Source organism: Pholcus phalangioides, unplaced genomic scaffold, assembly GCF_987345545.1.
Source record: "Pholcus phalangioides strain wild (caught in Gottingen) unplaced genomic scaffold, Ppha-v1.0 ptg000003l_1, whole genome shotgun sequence".
Lineage (NCBI taxonomy): Eukaryota > Metazoa > Arthropoda > Arachnida > Araneae > Pholcidae > Pholcus > Pholcus phalangioides.
In genome coordinates, this window is record NW_028301596.1 from 53,740,182 (window position 1) to 53,757,428 (window position 17,247).

Genomic DNA, 17,247 nt, shown 5'->3' on the forward strand with positions numbered 1-17,247 from the left:
AGACTAAAAAAATGCCGGAAGCGATTCTATGAGGCAAAGAAATACGTATTTTTTACTCCTTTTTTTTTCAACTTGTCATGAGAAAAAGAGTGAATTCCAATTCGACGTGCATGTCTAAGAAAATGATGGAAGACTAGGTTCTGGTGTCAATAGGAATCTAAAGGGGGGTTTGATGGTGATTTGAATCTTTCGTGCGTGTTTTTTTTTCCAGACCGAACGAACTGTACTCGTAGGCACGAATCAACGTCATTCACATGCAGATTCAGTCGATTCACTGTTCCTATTCCTGCGGGTAAGATTCCTTTTTCTTTGAAAAGAAACCGATAACAACTAGAATATTTCTGAATTTATTAACCGTGACTCTGTACAAATATGCCTGGTACTACTATATATATACTCTCCCTCGTTTCTAATTTTATTCATAACTAGCTATAAGACCCGGGGGCGTGATTACAATCCTTACTTTCTTGGTAATACAGGAAGCATTAGCATGCCGGTGATTGGTTACTGCGAGCAGAAAAGCTAGCAAGACGTCACGAGAGGCGGAGTTTTGGGTGAAACTGAATTTCAAAGTTCATTAACGAAAAATGAAAGTATTTTTTATTAAATCACTAAATGATAGATGGGCCCAACTTCGCGAGCCGTTATTATTGTCTTCTCGATGCACGTGAACTGCATTTGATTAAATCACAAAAAATAGAAACATTTTTTAGTAAATCAGTAATTGACAGAAAAGATGGAAGGATAGGAAAAAAAATTGGATGGGTGTCAGACCGAATCGAACACACACCCTTCGGTACGTGAGTCTCGTACTATAACCATTGCTCCAACGGTGGATGTCGGATTCAAGCACAATTAAATCTATCTATTGTTGAACGTCACTAGTAAAATATTTCACCATGTGTTACGTAATGGTTAATCACTCATTTCGGCCAATCACGATGCGCTGAATTTCTACAATGTAGCTAGAAATGTAGGGATTGTTTAAAAGCTACCCGGTGCTGCCCGGGTTTTCTTCAATGAGGCTTTTTGGATCACGTGATATCTCCTCTCTTTGAGGGACATACAAACCGTGTCTAAAACAATATGGCGACTTCCTGCGCGTCTCATGAAAGAAACAATGTCTGCCCTTTAAAGAATTAATTCAGTTATTTAGCCATATGCAGTATATATATCACATAATGCATTACAATTCTACATAAAATTTACTAAAAATTATTTGAAGAAAAATCTCATTCAATCAAGTATCACAAACGTGCTTTTGGGCCCTTCTATATATGAGAAAACATGAAAATTAATAAATTGATATATTTATTTTTAGGCAAAATTTATTTCTTGAAAATCCCAGAATTGCTCTTCTCATTTCCTTGTTTTAAAATCGTGATTTACCGTCTTATGCTGCTTACATGTTGCTTATACTACGTATCATAAAGATAAGTTTTTTCTATCCTGTTATTTATACGTTGCTGTGAAATTTTCTAACGAAGTGTCATCCTGGGTTCATATACGATTGTGAACAGAGGCGTACGCAGGTGCCTTTCCCCAAGACGATGAAAAATGAAAAATATTTTCATAATATTTTCAGTAAAAAATTTAAATATCGAAAGAAAATACCTTTATACCGTAAAGTAATCCTTATCAGTTTCTGTTAATTCAAAATGATTTTTGAAAGTTATTAGAGCTCAAAATTTCTCTGGGAGAAATTTTTTTTGCTCCCGAAACCCAATGAGCCCCATCAACCATTAAATTTGTTGGAAAAATATGATATTTGCTTTTGGTGAAATGCTGTTGAGCGTTCTCTAAAAACGCACTGTAATGCTTTTGCCATTGCGATTCGACCACGTATTCTGTGACTAAAAGTGCTTGTTTAGGTGTCTTAATCACGTCTTAAAGTTTGTCCCATAAATTTAGAATAACTCTATATGAGAAACATCAATGAACTAGAACCTCTTTCGCCACCTATCAAATAAAACTGTTACAATTCTTCGATTTAAATTAGCGATCGGATTGTGATTGATATACTGCTTGAAAGGAAGGAATATAAACATGATATTTTTGTTATTATTTTATAAACAATAATATTAGTTAAATTATTAGCTTTGTCTCGAAATTTCAATAGTTGCTATTTGAACGTGGTAAAAATACATTAGTAAATCTCGCAAAATGAAAATCAATATAAAAGTCAAAGACGAAAATGTTTTGTGAGTTTTATTCTAATGTTATACTTCACCACATATAAATATCAAGTGTTAAAATTTTGAAGCGAACCTGATAAATTAACTGATATTATTGCTTTTAAAATATTATTTAATATAATATCATATCATTCATGAAAATCAAGAAAAACCTCCATTAACTTTGAAACACAAACAGGATCTATTTGACTCTCACTAAACGTACCATGCCTTGGACTCATCAGTGGTTTTCTGCTCTGTTCTCCGATGAAAAAAAATCAATCTTGATCGTCCATTTATAATCCATTGATAGTAAATTTTAGTCCATTGATAGTAAATTTTAGTCCATTGATAGTAAATTTTAGTCCATTGATAGATCGTGGTTTCCATTCATATTGGCATGTTTTGAGGTCTCCGCAAATAATGAGCCGTCAAATGGGTGGTGGTTCAGTGATGGTTTGGGGGAGCGTTTTCTGCACAAGGAAAGACTGATGTAGTTTCTCTACCCTGAAGGATGAATTCCAAAACTTTTGCAGGAGCAACTTGATATACATAAAGAAGTTCTTTGTGGTGAATATTGCATATTCCAACAAGATAATGTGCCAAATTCACGTGTCAGATCACACAAAGCAGTGGTTCAAGCAAAAAAACATCGATGTTCTTTCATGACCGGCTCGTTCTCTTGACCTCAACCCCATGGAAAACTTGTGGGGCATCCTTTGCAGATCAGTATACGCAGGTAGGAGGCAATTTTCTTCCATCGAACATCTAAAAGCCGCCATATCACTGGCTTGGAATGATGTCTCTTGTGACACTCTCATTGATTTGATTGAATCCATGCGAAATTGCATTTTTGTTCTGATATCGATTTTGATTTCGGTAAATTTATATGTAATTTGTTTGAATTTTATTTTACTTTTCCCTGGAAAGTCACTTATAATTCTGCCCATACTAAATTTTCTGTTTTCCCATAAAATAACGTGAAAATATTTTTTTAAATTTACAATATTTGGTATAAAGTTATTTTTTGCCGTCATAAAACAGCTTGAAATTTTTGGTATTTTTTTACTTTGCTCCTTCTTCTGATTTCACTAAAATTTAAGAGTGTCTTATAATTATGTCTCGCACTGTATTCTTTTCATCAATACCTCGCGGATTTGCAGATTAAATAATGACGGCTATATTGTGCAAGTTATGTACTGCATAACTTGCATACCTTTTTAATCGCGGCCGCAGAAAAACAGCATTATCTACATGAGACAGGCACGTGAATCCATGGCAACGGCTGATCGAATTTTACGTTCTTATTTCGTGATATATTTGACTGTAGACTCATTAATGCCGTAAATAACGGGAAGCCGCAGCAATGAAGCTAACCTTTGTCGATATTTCGAATTTTCCTTTGCAAGAAAAATATAAACAGCCTCATATAGATATTTTCAGAAGCACTAAAGAAACCTCAAGAGAGATTTTTTAAACGTTTTTATAACACTGGGAGGTTTACATATAGCTGATATTTTGTTCCCGTACGAGAATTATTACCTCGGCAGCGTTTTGCAAGAAAAACTGGGAAAGAGACCGTGTATATACGGAAACCGCGAATATACCGAGGGACGACTGTACTACTTTTTTTGCATTATTATGTCTCTTTGAAATGCTCCAATCGTTAGCCCATGCTGCAATCATATTCAAGTTCGTCTGGAGCCTCTCCCTTTCACTTTGATTCCGGACTACCCCCATTAGCTTCACGTCATCTGCGAATTTGTTAACAATCCCATCGATACCCCTCAAAATGAAAAAAGAATGGGTACCAAGGACGCTTCCTTGAGTTAAATGATCCTTCAAGTTGAAATGATGACGAATTCCATCATTCAAGTTTTATTCCAAAACAAAGTACACCGCAACATAAGGAGACGTCGCTTCTCTCAAGAACAAATGCAATCAAATGATTTATGGCAAACATATGTTTTTACATAGTTTCGACATTTTATTTTACGGGCTTCGAGTTTTTTTTTTTTACTACCAACGTCCAAAGAATACAACTTTAGTTTCCAGGAATGTCCAGGAGAGTTTGAATCGGTTTCAGCGCTAAAACATGCTATTACCCCATGAAAGGAGAAAAAACTATACTATCGAATGCAGAACATACTTTATGTTTCCTTACATGCATCCGGAACTCCTTCCTACACGAAACACGCAATAAAAATTTCCCCAAAGAAGAATGTATTTTTATATATTCTTCATCTTAAATTCTATTTCTCTTTTCCTCCTTTTTTTCTTCTTCATTCATTGCATAAAAAATAATGAAATTTATTTTTTGTCCGATTTCAATGTCCAAAGAAAGGAAGAGCTGGGATTTTTCATGAATTTGGTAGCCTATGAAAGGAATTGAGAACGTCTCTCCTATGTATATATACAGGCCGCCCCAAATTGTTTGCAAAGCGGATATTTCTGTAACCGTCGACTTCCGAAACATACTTTTAGTCACAAAAAGTTTTCTCAAATGATGTGAAGTTACTTAAAATATCAAAATTTGTAGTATACTGTATTCGCGGGTTTTTTTTCCTTTATTGGAATTTTTTTTTGCAGAACTTAGAAATCGTCACATTCATGTGTTTTGTTTACAAAATTTGAGTTGCGCATGTTTAGGATGGTTTGCTAATGACATTACTGCCATCACTAGAGCCGTGGTAGCTCCCAAGAGAGGAAACAGTCACCTCGGGTTGGATTAACCTTTGGCCACAATGTGAGCTGAAGGACACAACCATTTCAATAGAGCCGACTGAAGAGACTATAAAAGACATTGTCACGTTAGTGAAACAGGTAGGTGGTTCAATAAGGATATGGATATAGACGTCGAACAGCTAATTGATATTAATTCAGAGGTAGGAATTAATGCAGACCGAGGAGGAATTAATGCAGTTGACTGCTCCTGAAACTGAAGCGGTACCAGATGATCAAGATAAAGAAGTAGAAGACAAGTTCACCATTAGTAACATAGCGGAAGGGCTTCGCACGTTCAAATCACCAATAGGTTGTTTTCATGACATAGATCCCTCTATGGTACGCTCTTCACATGCAGAAAAATTGGTAGAGGAAGCCTTGTCATTATATTCCCATATACTTGATGATATGAAGAAGAAACGCCGAACAGAAATCCCAATGTTCTTTCAGAAAACATCGCCAACAATCTCGCTGCACACTCTTTTGCATTCCCTTATACCTCTGCGCGTTACGCTGCTTTTTTCATGCTGTTTAATAAACGAGATATAGGAAAAAAGAAACCGTGGTTTCGGTTATTCGCGGATTTCCCGCATTCGCTGTCAGCCCCGGAACGTAACCCCCACGAATACGGGGGAAAAACAGCGTTAAATGCGGGTAAAACAGTTTTTCGGCATTTAGAGCTGTTTTTTTGTTTTCATCAAGAGAGACAGGACAACAACTTTCTATTTGGGTTTTTGAGCCTACTGGGTCTGTATAAAAAGCTTATTTCTTTATTTTTTCATGTATACGACCCCTCAAACAAATTTTGAGATTTTAAGTAACTGCATGACATTTGAAAACTTTTTTTGTAATTGAAAGAAGTATGTTTCGAAAGTCAACGGTTGCTCAAGAGCCATTGGCTGTTAATGGATTTAAACGATCCCATCTCGGAAGTAAGTGCGAATCAACTTTGTGTCTTGAGCCATAGCTGAAGAATTTCTGGCTGTAAGTGGATTTGTATGACCCATCCCGCAAGTTCCTGCGACCCAAGTTTGGGTCACAGGAACCTACTCCTATCCAAGTAGGTTGAGAATCCCGCCGCTGTGGTGATAGAGTGGCCATAATGACGGACTCGCGTCGCGAGGTCCCGGGTTCGAACTCCACCGTCGCAACAGTGGTGTGGTTTCCAACTTCAAGGCGCGAATGCGAGCCGATCTCCCCTTTAAAAAGTTCGCCACAGAGAGCAACAGACCTATAAACAGTGCAAATGTAACTCAATCATAACACATCACTCACTTCACTTCTGAAATACAGATGGCGGCACTGAAAAATCAAGCACAACACTACATATGCACTCAGACTGTTAAGTACACACATAGTTACACTTCCGGCACAACTCACTAGGTAGTAAATCGTCCGTAAATGGTGATAGACCTGAGTGTTGTGCTCGGTTTGAAAGAAAAAGAAAAAAAGGTTAAGAATTCCTGGGTATCCATTCGCTTTACTGGCAAAACTGAAGATAACAAAATAAGGAATATAACCAGCTAATACGCCCAAAAAGTGAATATTTGCACCTTCATGCTTCTGGCATGGAGGGGGGGGGGGTATTATAATTCACGGAAATTAATCAAATGCTGCAATTGAGACATCGACAGATACAGTTTACACAAATTTTTACAATTCTACGACGCATTTTTCTTGTACTGAGTTACGTACAAGATTGCGCAACATGAGCACATTTCTCTCACAATAGAAGTCACGTTTTCATGCACGTGCCTCTGAGCTGATGCAAATCTTTGATAGATATCAGGCGATTGCTTTCAACCAATAGCATGAGTTTTCACCGACTTGTTGTGAAAACACACGAGGCTTTTTCGGCAGAGACAGAGAGTGATCAGGGTTCATGGAGTAGTCGTGTTTTCGAACTCTCTCTCTAGGCATGGGGGGAAACGTTTAGATTGAGCTACGTAAAGGCCAAGCTTCGATGGAGCAAAAATGGGTGAGTGACTAGAGTTATGTTTGTTGTGAAAGTGCCGGTTTTGTCAAAGTATTAATAATTATGTTTGTATATGTTCAGTTATTAGTAGTGCCTTAATCGAAGTAGTATGATTTAATTTTTGTGATTGTGTTTTAATTGGGTTGCTGTATTTTGAAATATAGGCCTATGACATCCATATTTGTTAGGGGCCATTCAAGTATTACGTAAGCAGATTTTCAGCCATTTTTGACCCCCTCCCCCGCTGTCAGCAAAACACTGACCCCCCCTCCCCTCTCCCCGTCAGAAAAATTTTGTCAGCAGCTTAGAATATTTCATTTCTTCAAAAAGGGTAGGTTGATGACGTAAGAAACTTTCAAACCCCCTTCTTAATCAAAGTCAGCAAATTCGAAACCTCCTCCCCACCCCTCGATGCTGACGTAATACTTGAATGACCCCCTTATGGGCATCTTTCTCTGAGCCACCTCGTTGCGCATTTCGCCTGTTATGGCGTTGTATTTGTATTAGTGTATTGTATTTGTATAATGTGCTTGTTAAGAAAAACATAAAATAAACTCATCGAAATGTTGTAAAAGGATTTGTGTATCATGACTTTAGCAATAACATTTAATTTGAATATCAAGTAATGGCACCCATGAAAATGGTGCAACAATGGTGGTTACAACTCGTAGGTTAAGAACCCTTGGGTAAAACATTCGTCTTACTGGCAAAACTGAAGATAACAAAATAAGGAATATAATCAGCCGATACGCCCAAAAAGTGAAAATTGGCACATTTATGCTTCTGGCATGGAGGATGAGGGGCATATTATATTTTATGGAAATGAAATGAAATGCTGCAATTGAGACATCGATAGATACAGTTTAGACAAATTTTCACAACGCTTTATTCATACCTGGATGATCATCATACATACAGGGTGAATAGGAGAGAAAGTCCTTTCACTGGAAAATAACTTGTTAAAGGGGGAGCAAAATGCAGTTGCTTCAGTGAGACATCTGTGACGCTACAGCGATGTACGTTCGATTAGATTAAGCCGATGGCAGCGCTTATAGCGGTGGGATTCGGAAGTTATCGATCGAGAATGGCGCCCATCGCACGTGGAAATGATTCACTGATTCGTATAGAAACGCAACAGCTTCTAATTCAGTACAATTTCGTCATGGCTTAATTCGATGAACAGAGAGGTGAAATTTTTCAGATCAATTTTTATATACAAATTTTTACAGTTTGATTGCAAAAAAAAAAAAAAAAAAAGTGTAAAACTTATTGGATTTTTGGGATAAAGGAATTTTGTTTCGGGAGTTTAGCGGGACAGTGTTTTTTTTCCCCGGCATCGTTATTTAGTGAGTGGGAACCTAGCAATTCTGTTGATAGGACCTACTACTACTCAATAGTGCATAAGCCTCGTAAACCAGGGATGCACAACCTTTTCAGTCTACGGGTTAAGATATACGGTATTTCTGCTGCTCGAGGGACAGAAACTAGAACATATACGTGACCATTTGACCCCCTGTTTTTCGGGACATTACCGTCCCAACTATTCTATAAAATGTCCCGTTTTTCCCAATTTTTTCAATGAATTTTTCTTGCATTTATAATTTTCACGGGAATCAAGAAATGCGATTACATTATATGATGATGATTAATCTCTCCAATTATCACAATTAATTATCGTTAGATAAATAAGATATTTGTCAGTCATACAGGTATGTTTTTTACAGTGAATTACATTTCAAGTGAGTTTCAGTAAATCTCGATCTCTATTTCTCGCCAGTGGCAATTTTTCCAGCAATTTGAACGGTAGTTGGCAAATTTGCTCACCTCTGAAATTTTTTTTGGCTGTAATTAGCAACTTTATTTTCCCCTTGAAAAGTTTTTTGGTGATGATTAGCAACTTTACTTTCCTTTGACAATTTCTTTTCACTATAATTGGCAACAATTTTCCCTTTGGAAACTTCTTCGTGTAATTAGCAACTTTACTTCCCTTTGATAATTTTTGATTGGTGATGTGTATGGATCCCGAATTCCCGTATTTTTTAAATGAACGAAATATGGTCAGATTTTTACTTTCGATACTTTTTTACCGGAACACCTTTTGTGGGCCGGGATGAAACCCCTTGGAGGTTGTGCACCCCTGTCGTAAACCCTTCTCCGTTCGGAGAAAATCTAACGAGTTGGTACATGCCAGAACTTGTATTCTCAGTGTATGTACGGATCTAATGTATTTATGTTATAGAGATATACGAGTTTTGTGTTCTGCTGGTGCTGCCATCTGCTTCCCAGATTTTGAAGGGAAAATGGCAAATGCTAGAATTTTTAATATATTTTAGGCCGTTAATTAGTCGATTCGATAAGAGCAAAAAAACAAATGAAGTGTTACGAGATCATATTTCCCAAATTTTTAGATTACATTCTCATATTTTTAGATTACATTTTCATATTTTTAGATTACATTTTCATATTTTTAGATTACATTTTCATATTTTTAGATTACATTTTCATATTTTTAGATTACATTTTCATATTTTTAGATTACATTTTCATACTTTTAGGTCACATTTCCCAATTTTTTTATCAAAATTTCCCTATTTTTAGGTTGCATTTCCCAATTTCTAGGTCACACTTCCCTTCCCTATTTTTAATTCATATTTCTCTATTTTTAGGTCACATTCCCGATTTATAATTAAAATTTCCCTATTTTTAGGTCACATTCCCGATTTATAATTAAAATTTCCCTATTTTTAGGTCACATTCCCGATTTATAATTAAAATTTCCTTATTTTTAGGTCACATTCCCGATTTATAATTAAAATTTCCCTATTTTTAGGTAGCATATCCTAATTTCTAGGTCGTAAATGCTTGCATATTTTTAAGTGTGGCCTTAAAAATCTACGCTCTAATACTGACTGTGATTTTCTCCACTAACGAGGTATTTTCAGTCCCTATACACCCTGCACGTGTTCATATATTTACATATAACTTATAAATATACAGCGTACATTGAATTAATCATGTAATTTATTTTTTTTGTTCCGTTTCATGATATTTTGATCTTTTTTTTTGTTTATTTTTTTTTGTTATTTAGTGATACACAGCTCTAGTATGATGACAGAATGATTACATTTTTTTGTTTTGGGTATGATAAATACATATACGAATATATACATGATGACTGGAATTCAAGAATTCAGTTCAGCGTCTTGGTCAGCTTCACACTTCAGAATAGACTTGAGTTTCTTGGCAGAACCTTCCATTTCCGTCCGATGGCGATCTACCTAAGAACTTTCAAACGAAATGGTTAAGCGTATTGACGTGAATATTTATTCAGAGAGCATTTAATGTGTCTATAAAATTCATTCAAAGAATTACGTTTTGAGGATATTATCTCAATATATATAACCTGTTGAGTATTAATGAGTTCGCGAGGAGAGGTTCTCACTTGATTCTCATACTAAATATTTGCGGTCGTGGGCCGAGTCGGCATCAAGGAAGCATACATAATTGTGTTCATAATACTGGAAAATATCTCTATCTATACAAAATTATGTGCTCATTGAACAAAATTTAATGAAAAGTCATTTAAATGAAAGAAATGATTTCCGAATTGATGAATATTGAGATTCAATTATTCACATAATTTTAGAGCTAATGATAGAAAATTTTGGAATTGATGTGAAAGTTTGTAATTATTAAAAACGATAATCTCAGAGCTGATGAAAAATTTCAGGAAATAACTTCAGAATAAGTACTGAAAGATGAAAATAATTTTAAAAGTAATGATATAGAAATAGAAGCAGCGCCAGTGATTATTTTAGAACTAATAAAGATTCAGAATTGTTGAAACTTCAGAATTGTGATGGAAACTGAGATTCAATTATGGAAGTTATTAAATAAATTAGTGATGGAAAATTATAGAAACAATGACAATTTATCAAAATTTGGCATTTGATAGAATAAAAGTACGGTATTCAATATTTCGGGAGCCTCTATATTACTTGGATGACTAGGCTTAGTTTGCCGACGCTTAACCTTTTACGGTCTTATGTCGAGTCCAACTCGATATCAGGCACTTATTTAGCTATAAAAATAACCGCAAACAGGCAAACATCCACGGGCCTTTCTCATTGTGGGGGAAAGGCTATAATTTACGAACTGCACCAACGAAGTGCTGAAAAAACCCTCTTTACTGCAAAAAGCTAAAGACGCAGCCGAAGAACCTGTTCACCAATAAACTATCGCCAGTGCAGGTTAGATAATCCCTTTTCTGTCCCCGCACTGTTTGGCATCATGCATCCTATGTAATCATTCCGAGAGCACCGTAATGACGTTGCTAAAAGAGGGCTAATCCCGGTTCGAAACTGGCTTACCGAAATAGATGTGACTACTCCACCGTTGCTGCGTCTTCCGGCCGTCCTCGTTAACCTCGCTAAATTCCATTTCCTGCGTAGAGTAGCCGTCACCTGAATAACAAATTGCATGGAAAGAGACATTTCCATCAATGGACTGTAGATTAAATATTTTATTCGATAACATTGCAAATGAAATCTTAAAAAGCTAAAATGAAGGGCCATTGAAGTAGGGATAGCTGCATATAGGGTGTTTCAGAAAGGACCCCGCAAGTTTGAAATGATATAATTTGGAAACAGTGATAGCATTAATCAAAAGAATCATTTTGCCCGAAACTATCGAAAATATTCACAACGTGATGAGGACGAATAACATTTTATAACACACCTACATATGTTTCGCCACTCATGGGTGCCGTCATCAAGGTGGAAGAACACGTTCTGTTGCAACGAAAAAAGCGTTGTGTCGTTCACTTCAATATTTTTATTATCAGTTTTGACGTCATAGTTGTTGCCTTCTGTTGTTTCACTAACAACAGAAGGTACGTGTGATAAGTAGGCTACATGCCCATCGGGATGAATAAGGAACATTAATAAGTGATTAATTTGCCAGATGCTCTACAGTTGCAACCTGGATTGCATGATTCAAAGGCTCCAAGGCCTCATGTGAGACTGCGACCATGTTCTTCTCCATGCCTTTCGGTCGTTGATGTGTCAGCACGACGACGCGGGGTTAAGTAACGGGACTCTCGCGGTTCTTTGACTCTTGCTAATATCCGCTGCTCATGGTCCGTCTACTGATTGCGCCATTGAATCCTTCGATTAGCTTGGTGGTAATCAGAAGAAATGTTTGGCCTCGGTGGTCACGTTTGATACCCGTTGCGAGAACAGATTCACTCCAGTCTAAATTTCCACAATCATCATTGTTTGAAGTGAGACTTCTATAGCGACATAAGAGTGAAAGGGACATAAGAGTAAACGTTTGTGGGGAGGGGGGGGGGAAGGAAACCATCACAAAAAGTGAAACGCTTTCGTTTTCCTCAAAACCCATTCCGTAGAATAACTGATTGTGTAATGAAGTTCCGAGATGCAAATGAGTTGTGGTCGTTAGGGGGAATGTCAATAGACATTCGGTCGCGTAAGAAAATGAAGTGGGCGGGTAGGGGGGATTTGGACGGTTTGTGTCCGACAAAGACAGTCTATTACTTTTCCAAAGACGTATATATAAAGGGGCTCTACCTTTCCCTACTCTCCCTGTGACGCAGCACCCCCGGCCACACGAGAGTATATTTCACACGCGAATGCAAGTTTTAGGACGTCACAATGCTAGCTCCCAATATGCTGCGCTGTCATATAACGCTGAACATACAGAGCACTTTACTTTTTTTTTCTTTTTCTTATTCTTCACTCCTGTACTAGACTTCAGTCCCGATAAATACAAATACAAATACAAATACAACGCTACAACAGGCAAAATGCCCAACGAGATGGCTGATAAAAAGATGCCCATAAAAATATGGATGTCATATATTTCAAAAAAAAAAAAAAAAAAACAGCAACCCAATTAAAAATGCAATTAACACAAATTATAAACAATATATACACATGATAAAATATTATACAATGCCCATAAAGAATACTTATGGTTGTCTTATTCTAAGTATGGATAGAGCTTCTCGATTTACCCCAACATGTTTATCGTACTTCTTTTTAAACGTGTCCATTGTGTTACAATTTACTACCTCCGGCGGTAAGCTATTCCATTTATTAACAACTCTATTAGAGAAAAATTCCCTGCGACACCATAACCTTGCATTGTCCCTCACCAATCGATACTGGTGTCCCCTTTAAAAGCAGTCGATTGGCGGTGTACTAAAAGTTCAAAAAAATACAGCCCCGTGATGTCACCTGACACCACACAAAAAAAAAGCGATGGGTGTTCGCCCCGAAGTACATTATCGCGCGTCAAATCGACGAGCAACTTCGGTAGTATCTCACCCTAAAGGAAAAGTTACATTAAATACACCACCCACTCATGCCAGCTAATTGCTGATACGAGGTTAAGCTACCTATGAAAGGTCTCCCCCTTTGATTTAGAGCCAACCACGATTAACGCAGGAAAATTTCATTTGAACAAATTTGCAACACATGAGAATTACTGAGAGATTATTACGGCATTTAAATAAATTTAAAAATTCTAAATTCGATTTCAAATAATGAAAACTAAATTCAATTGAAGTGAATCTAGTCACGTCAAACCTAAAAGTTTCACTTCTATCGCGCGAGATTAACACGCAAATTTTTTTTCCACTGTCGAACATGGGAAGTCAGTTCTCCAACGATATCGGATATTGAAGGCGTCGGGCATGGGGGATATCCATAATATGGCTACCATCATTACAAAGTCATGATTAACTACTGATTATATGGGCACTAAAATCACGAGATTCGCTCATTGTTCTGGTCAGATACACTGGTTCGAAACAACCACGCCACCGGATGCAAATTTACGGAAAATAGCAATAATTTCCTATAAATTTTGGAGAATTTAAAAATTGATAATGAATGATGAAATTATAAGTTTTCGAAGAATTTCACTTACCTCCCCATTGATGAAACAGAACAGGAAAGCCACGCATAAGCCCTGGAAAAGAAATAATGCTGATCAATACAATCCAATGGTTCCGTACGGGATAGTACTGATGCCCCCCTCCGACATAGGCACCCGATAAAAACCTTACGAAGTTTATTCAAAAAATGTACGCTCATAGTTTTTCGTGCGTTAAAAATAAAGGCAGGTGTGGTGCACGAATTGTAGGCAATCCTAGTGTGAGCATGCTTGAATTTTTTCCTACCTGCAGAAGCTGCCAGTCGCCGACCGACCGCCGATGAGGGAGGAAAGTAAGGCTGCGCTCATAGTGGAGCGGAGCGGTACGAGTTAAAAGAATTGCGACGAGGATGGAAAGCACGCACAGGAGTGGAGGAAGAGATGTCCGCACGCAGTGAAAGAGGAGGAGGGTAGAGAAAAATGGCCGGAGGAGTTCTGAAATGCTAGGGTGTGATGACGATGATCCCTCCACAGAAGAGGGGGAAAAAAAGAGATAAACGAACCAATATCAGAGCAGATCGAGGTGAAAACAAGCAGGTTTGTTCAAGTCGCGCAGCTCGTTGAGTGGCCTCTTTCTCTTTTTTTTCTCGCTTCTCGACTATATATGTGCCGTGTAGAACAAAACAGTACAATTATTTTCGTTGCTAGTCTGTATTATACAATCACGTACTTCTTGGTCGCCGCAATATTTGTGTAGCCTAAGTGAGCGCCGTTTCGAATTTTCGTTTTTGACAAAATGGCAAGAAAAACTGACGACTTGGTCCTCAGGAGATGCAATGTCAAAGTCATGCTGACCATCCTCTTTGACTCCAGTGGCGTGGTTCATCACGAGTACGCACCGCACGGCACAACCATCAGCAAAGACCAAGAGGTACTGCGTCGGAAATAGCAGCTTCATCACGAGTACGCACCGCACGGCACAACCATCAGCAAAGACCAAGAGGTACTGCGTCGGAAATAGCAGCTTCATAACGATGAATTCATCGCCGAAAATTCCTCGACGGAAAATTCACCGTTGGGTAAATTCACTGACTAAATCATCGATGGAAAATTCACCGTTGGGTAAATTCACTGACTAAATCATCGATGGAAAATTCACCGACTGGACAATTCATCGACAAAAAATTGAACGCTGTGAAAATTCACCGACTAATTCACTACCGGGAAAATTCACCGACGGATAATTCAACGGCAAATTCATCGACGGAAAATTCCCCATTGGGAAAATTCACTGATTGATTCAACACTGGGGAAAATTTTTACGACTAATTCATCGACGGAAAATTTGCCGACTAATTCACCACTGGGAAAAGGAAAATTCAAAAACAAATTTATCGACGGAAAATTCACCGCGAACAGTTCGACAGGAGTCAGTGAAGCGAGGAATGATCGAGTGAGTGAATCAGTAAATGATGCAATAATTAGTGAGTGACCCAGTGGTAGACTGAGTGATCTAGTGAATTAGCGAGTGACAGAAAAGTAAATGATGTAACCTGTAAGATGAGTGACCTGGTGAGTAAGGGCGTGATCAGGTGATTGAGTGCGTGTGACAGTGTGAGCGATCTGTGGCGCAGTGGTAAAGATGCTCGTCTTCCACTATTGAAGGTTACCATCAAGATCCATGGGTTCGAATACGGGCATAGAACATCGAAGCAAGTTCTTTACCTACCGAGCCTGGGGCGACCACCGATGTATGGAGCCTTCAATTCCCTCCCAACTCCACTGGTTGGAAATTGCCGTATGGCGATATATGACTGGAGTTAGCGTGGGGTGAAGTAGTGTGAGCGATCTAATCAGGGATTAACAGAGTGAGTGACCTAGTTAGTGTGTGAACGAGTGACAGTGTAAGCGACTGAGTGAGCAAATGAATGACAGATTGAGCGACGAGGTGATTGAGTGCTTTACAGAGTGAGCGACGAGGTGATTGAGTGCTTTACAGAGTGAGCGACGTAGAGAGTTCATGACAGAATGAGTGACCTAATGAGTAAGTGATAGAATGAGCTACCAAGTGATTGAGTGAATCACCTAGTGAGTAAGTCAGTGACGTAGAAGTAAGTAAGTGAGTGACCTGGAGAACGAGTGATATAACGAGCAACCTAGTGAGTGTTATAATGAGAGACCAGTGGGTGAGTGATAGAATGTGAGGTGACGAGGTGAGTGAGTGATCGAGAGCGAGCTAGCTCTAGTAACAGGCCGATTTCACTCATTCATTCTCTCACTCGTTCCCTTCCTCACGCGACATTCATTCACTCATGTCCAACTGATGGTGAATTTTGCAAACACGTCTCAAAATAGGCTCTTCAACTGTCCTAAAATTTTCCACATCATCAGGAGAGACCATTGAAATGTCGTTAAATGGAAAATTAATCTGTTCTAAAATTTCATGTATGCAATTCATATAAATGGCACCTCATCTTCATAAGCATCTTTGATCTGTTGTTTTAGAACACCGCGGTGCTCACTCGAGTACCCAAAAGTGCTCAATGGTTGGGTGCGCCTGATTTTGTGCTTGTGGAGACATATACTGATGGACACCTCCAATTATATTCTTCATCTTCATTCGAGTGTTTAGCACCGTGTTCAAGTTTTAGAACACGGGTGCTGCTCTTCACCTGCTTCATTTGATGATGGTGCTCGTGAGGTGGGAAAGTTTCGAGAGTCCCGTATTCTGAGAGAGAGACTCGAATTTTTTTCTCGATTTTTCAGTGCCTTGGGATCAAGAAGGTGAGGTGAATTATCGCTAGGGTAAAGAAGCTGCGGGTGCCGAAGGTTTGTGGACCGCTGACCTAGGGTGCGAAGACCCTAGGTCAAAGGTGTCGGGCGATATTCTAGAATTAAATTTTATTGAACAGGATGTAATAATGTAATATAGCACTATAATCTATCGACAGTTTATGTCGATGAGAATTCGATTAGATCCTTAACTTTCAGTAGCACCTTTTTGGAGTTTTAAATATCTTACGCAATCCTACTAGATATCAAGATACTTTGGCGGTATCAAGATACATTGGTTAGATTGTCCTACTACAGGGATTCTAGCACTATATTGTTACATCCCGTTCAAAAACTTTTCTTGCATAATATCTTCCGACACCTGTGACTAGTCTTCGCACCCTAGGTCAGCTGTTCACAAACCTTCGGCACCCACAGCTTCTTTATCCTAGCGATAATTCACCCGAGGCTCCCTGACTAGCTAGCTCAGGTTCCTTGTTCTGGTGATCATCCACTGTCAGACCAGACGCGACCCAGGCTCTGTCCCTTCCGGGATGTAAGCCTTTTACTCGTGTGGGTTGGGGTGATCATCCACTATCACCTTTCCTACTCTAGCGGGTCACCTACCTCTGCCTCCCTTGCTCATATTGGGTTGTCGTTATATCGAAAGGAAAAACATTTAGGGTAGTCGTTGTGAATATGTCA

The 17,247-nt window shown here is 38.3% G+C and overlaps 1 protein-coding gene across 3 annotated transcripts in view; it reads right to left on the reverse strand.

Annotated features, from left to right (window-relative positions):
• Positions 1-9,911: 9,911 nt before the first annotated feature.
• The window catches only part of LOC149088824 (calcitonin gene-related peptide type 1 receptor-like), a 143,542-nt gene continuing 136,206 nt past the window's right edge, over positions 9,912-17,247 (reverse strand). For 2 of the 3 annotated variants that reach the window (XM_089250305.1, XM_089250304.1), the window contains exons 17-19: positions 13,825-13,866; positions 11,244-11,336; positions 9,912-10,151 (exon numbers count right to left, since the gene is read on the reverse strand). In XM_089250305.1, the coding sequence (XP_089106431.1) occupies positions 10,056-10,151; positions 11,244-11,336; positions 13,825-13,866 (231 nt within the window). In that variant the 3' untranslated portion in view covers positions 9,912-10,055. Of the gene's footprint in view, positions 10,159-11,243; positions 11,337-13,824; positions 13,867-17,247 lie in introns of all 3 variants that reach the window. The other variant, XM_089250312.1, reaches the window with a different exon arrangement.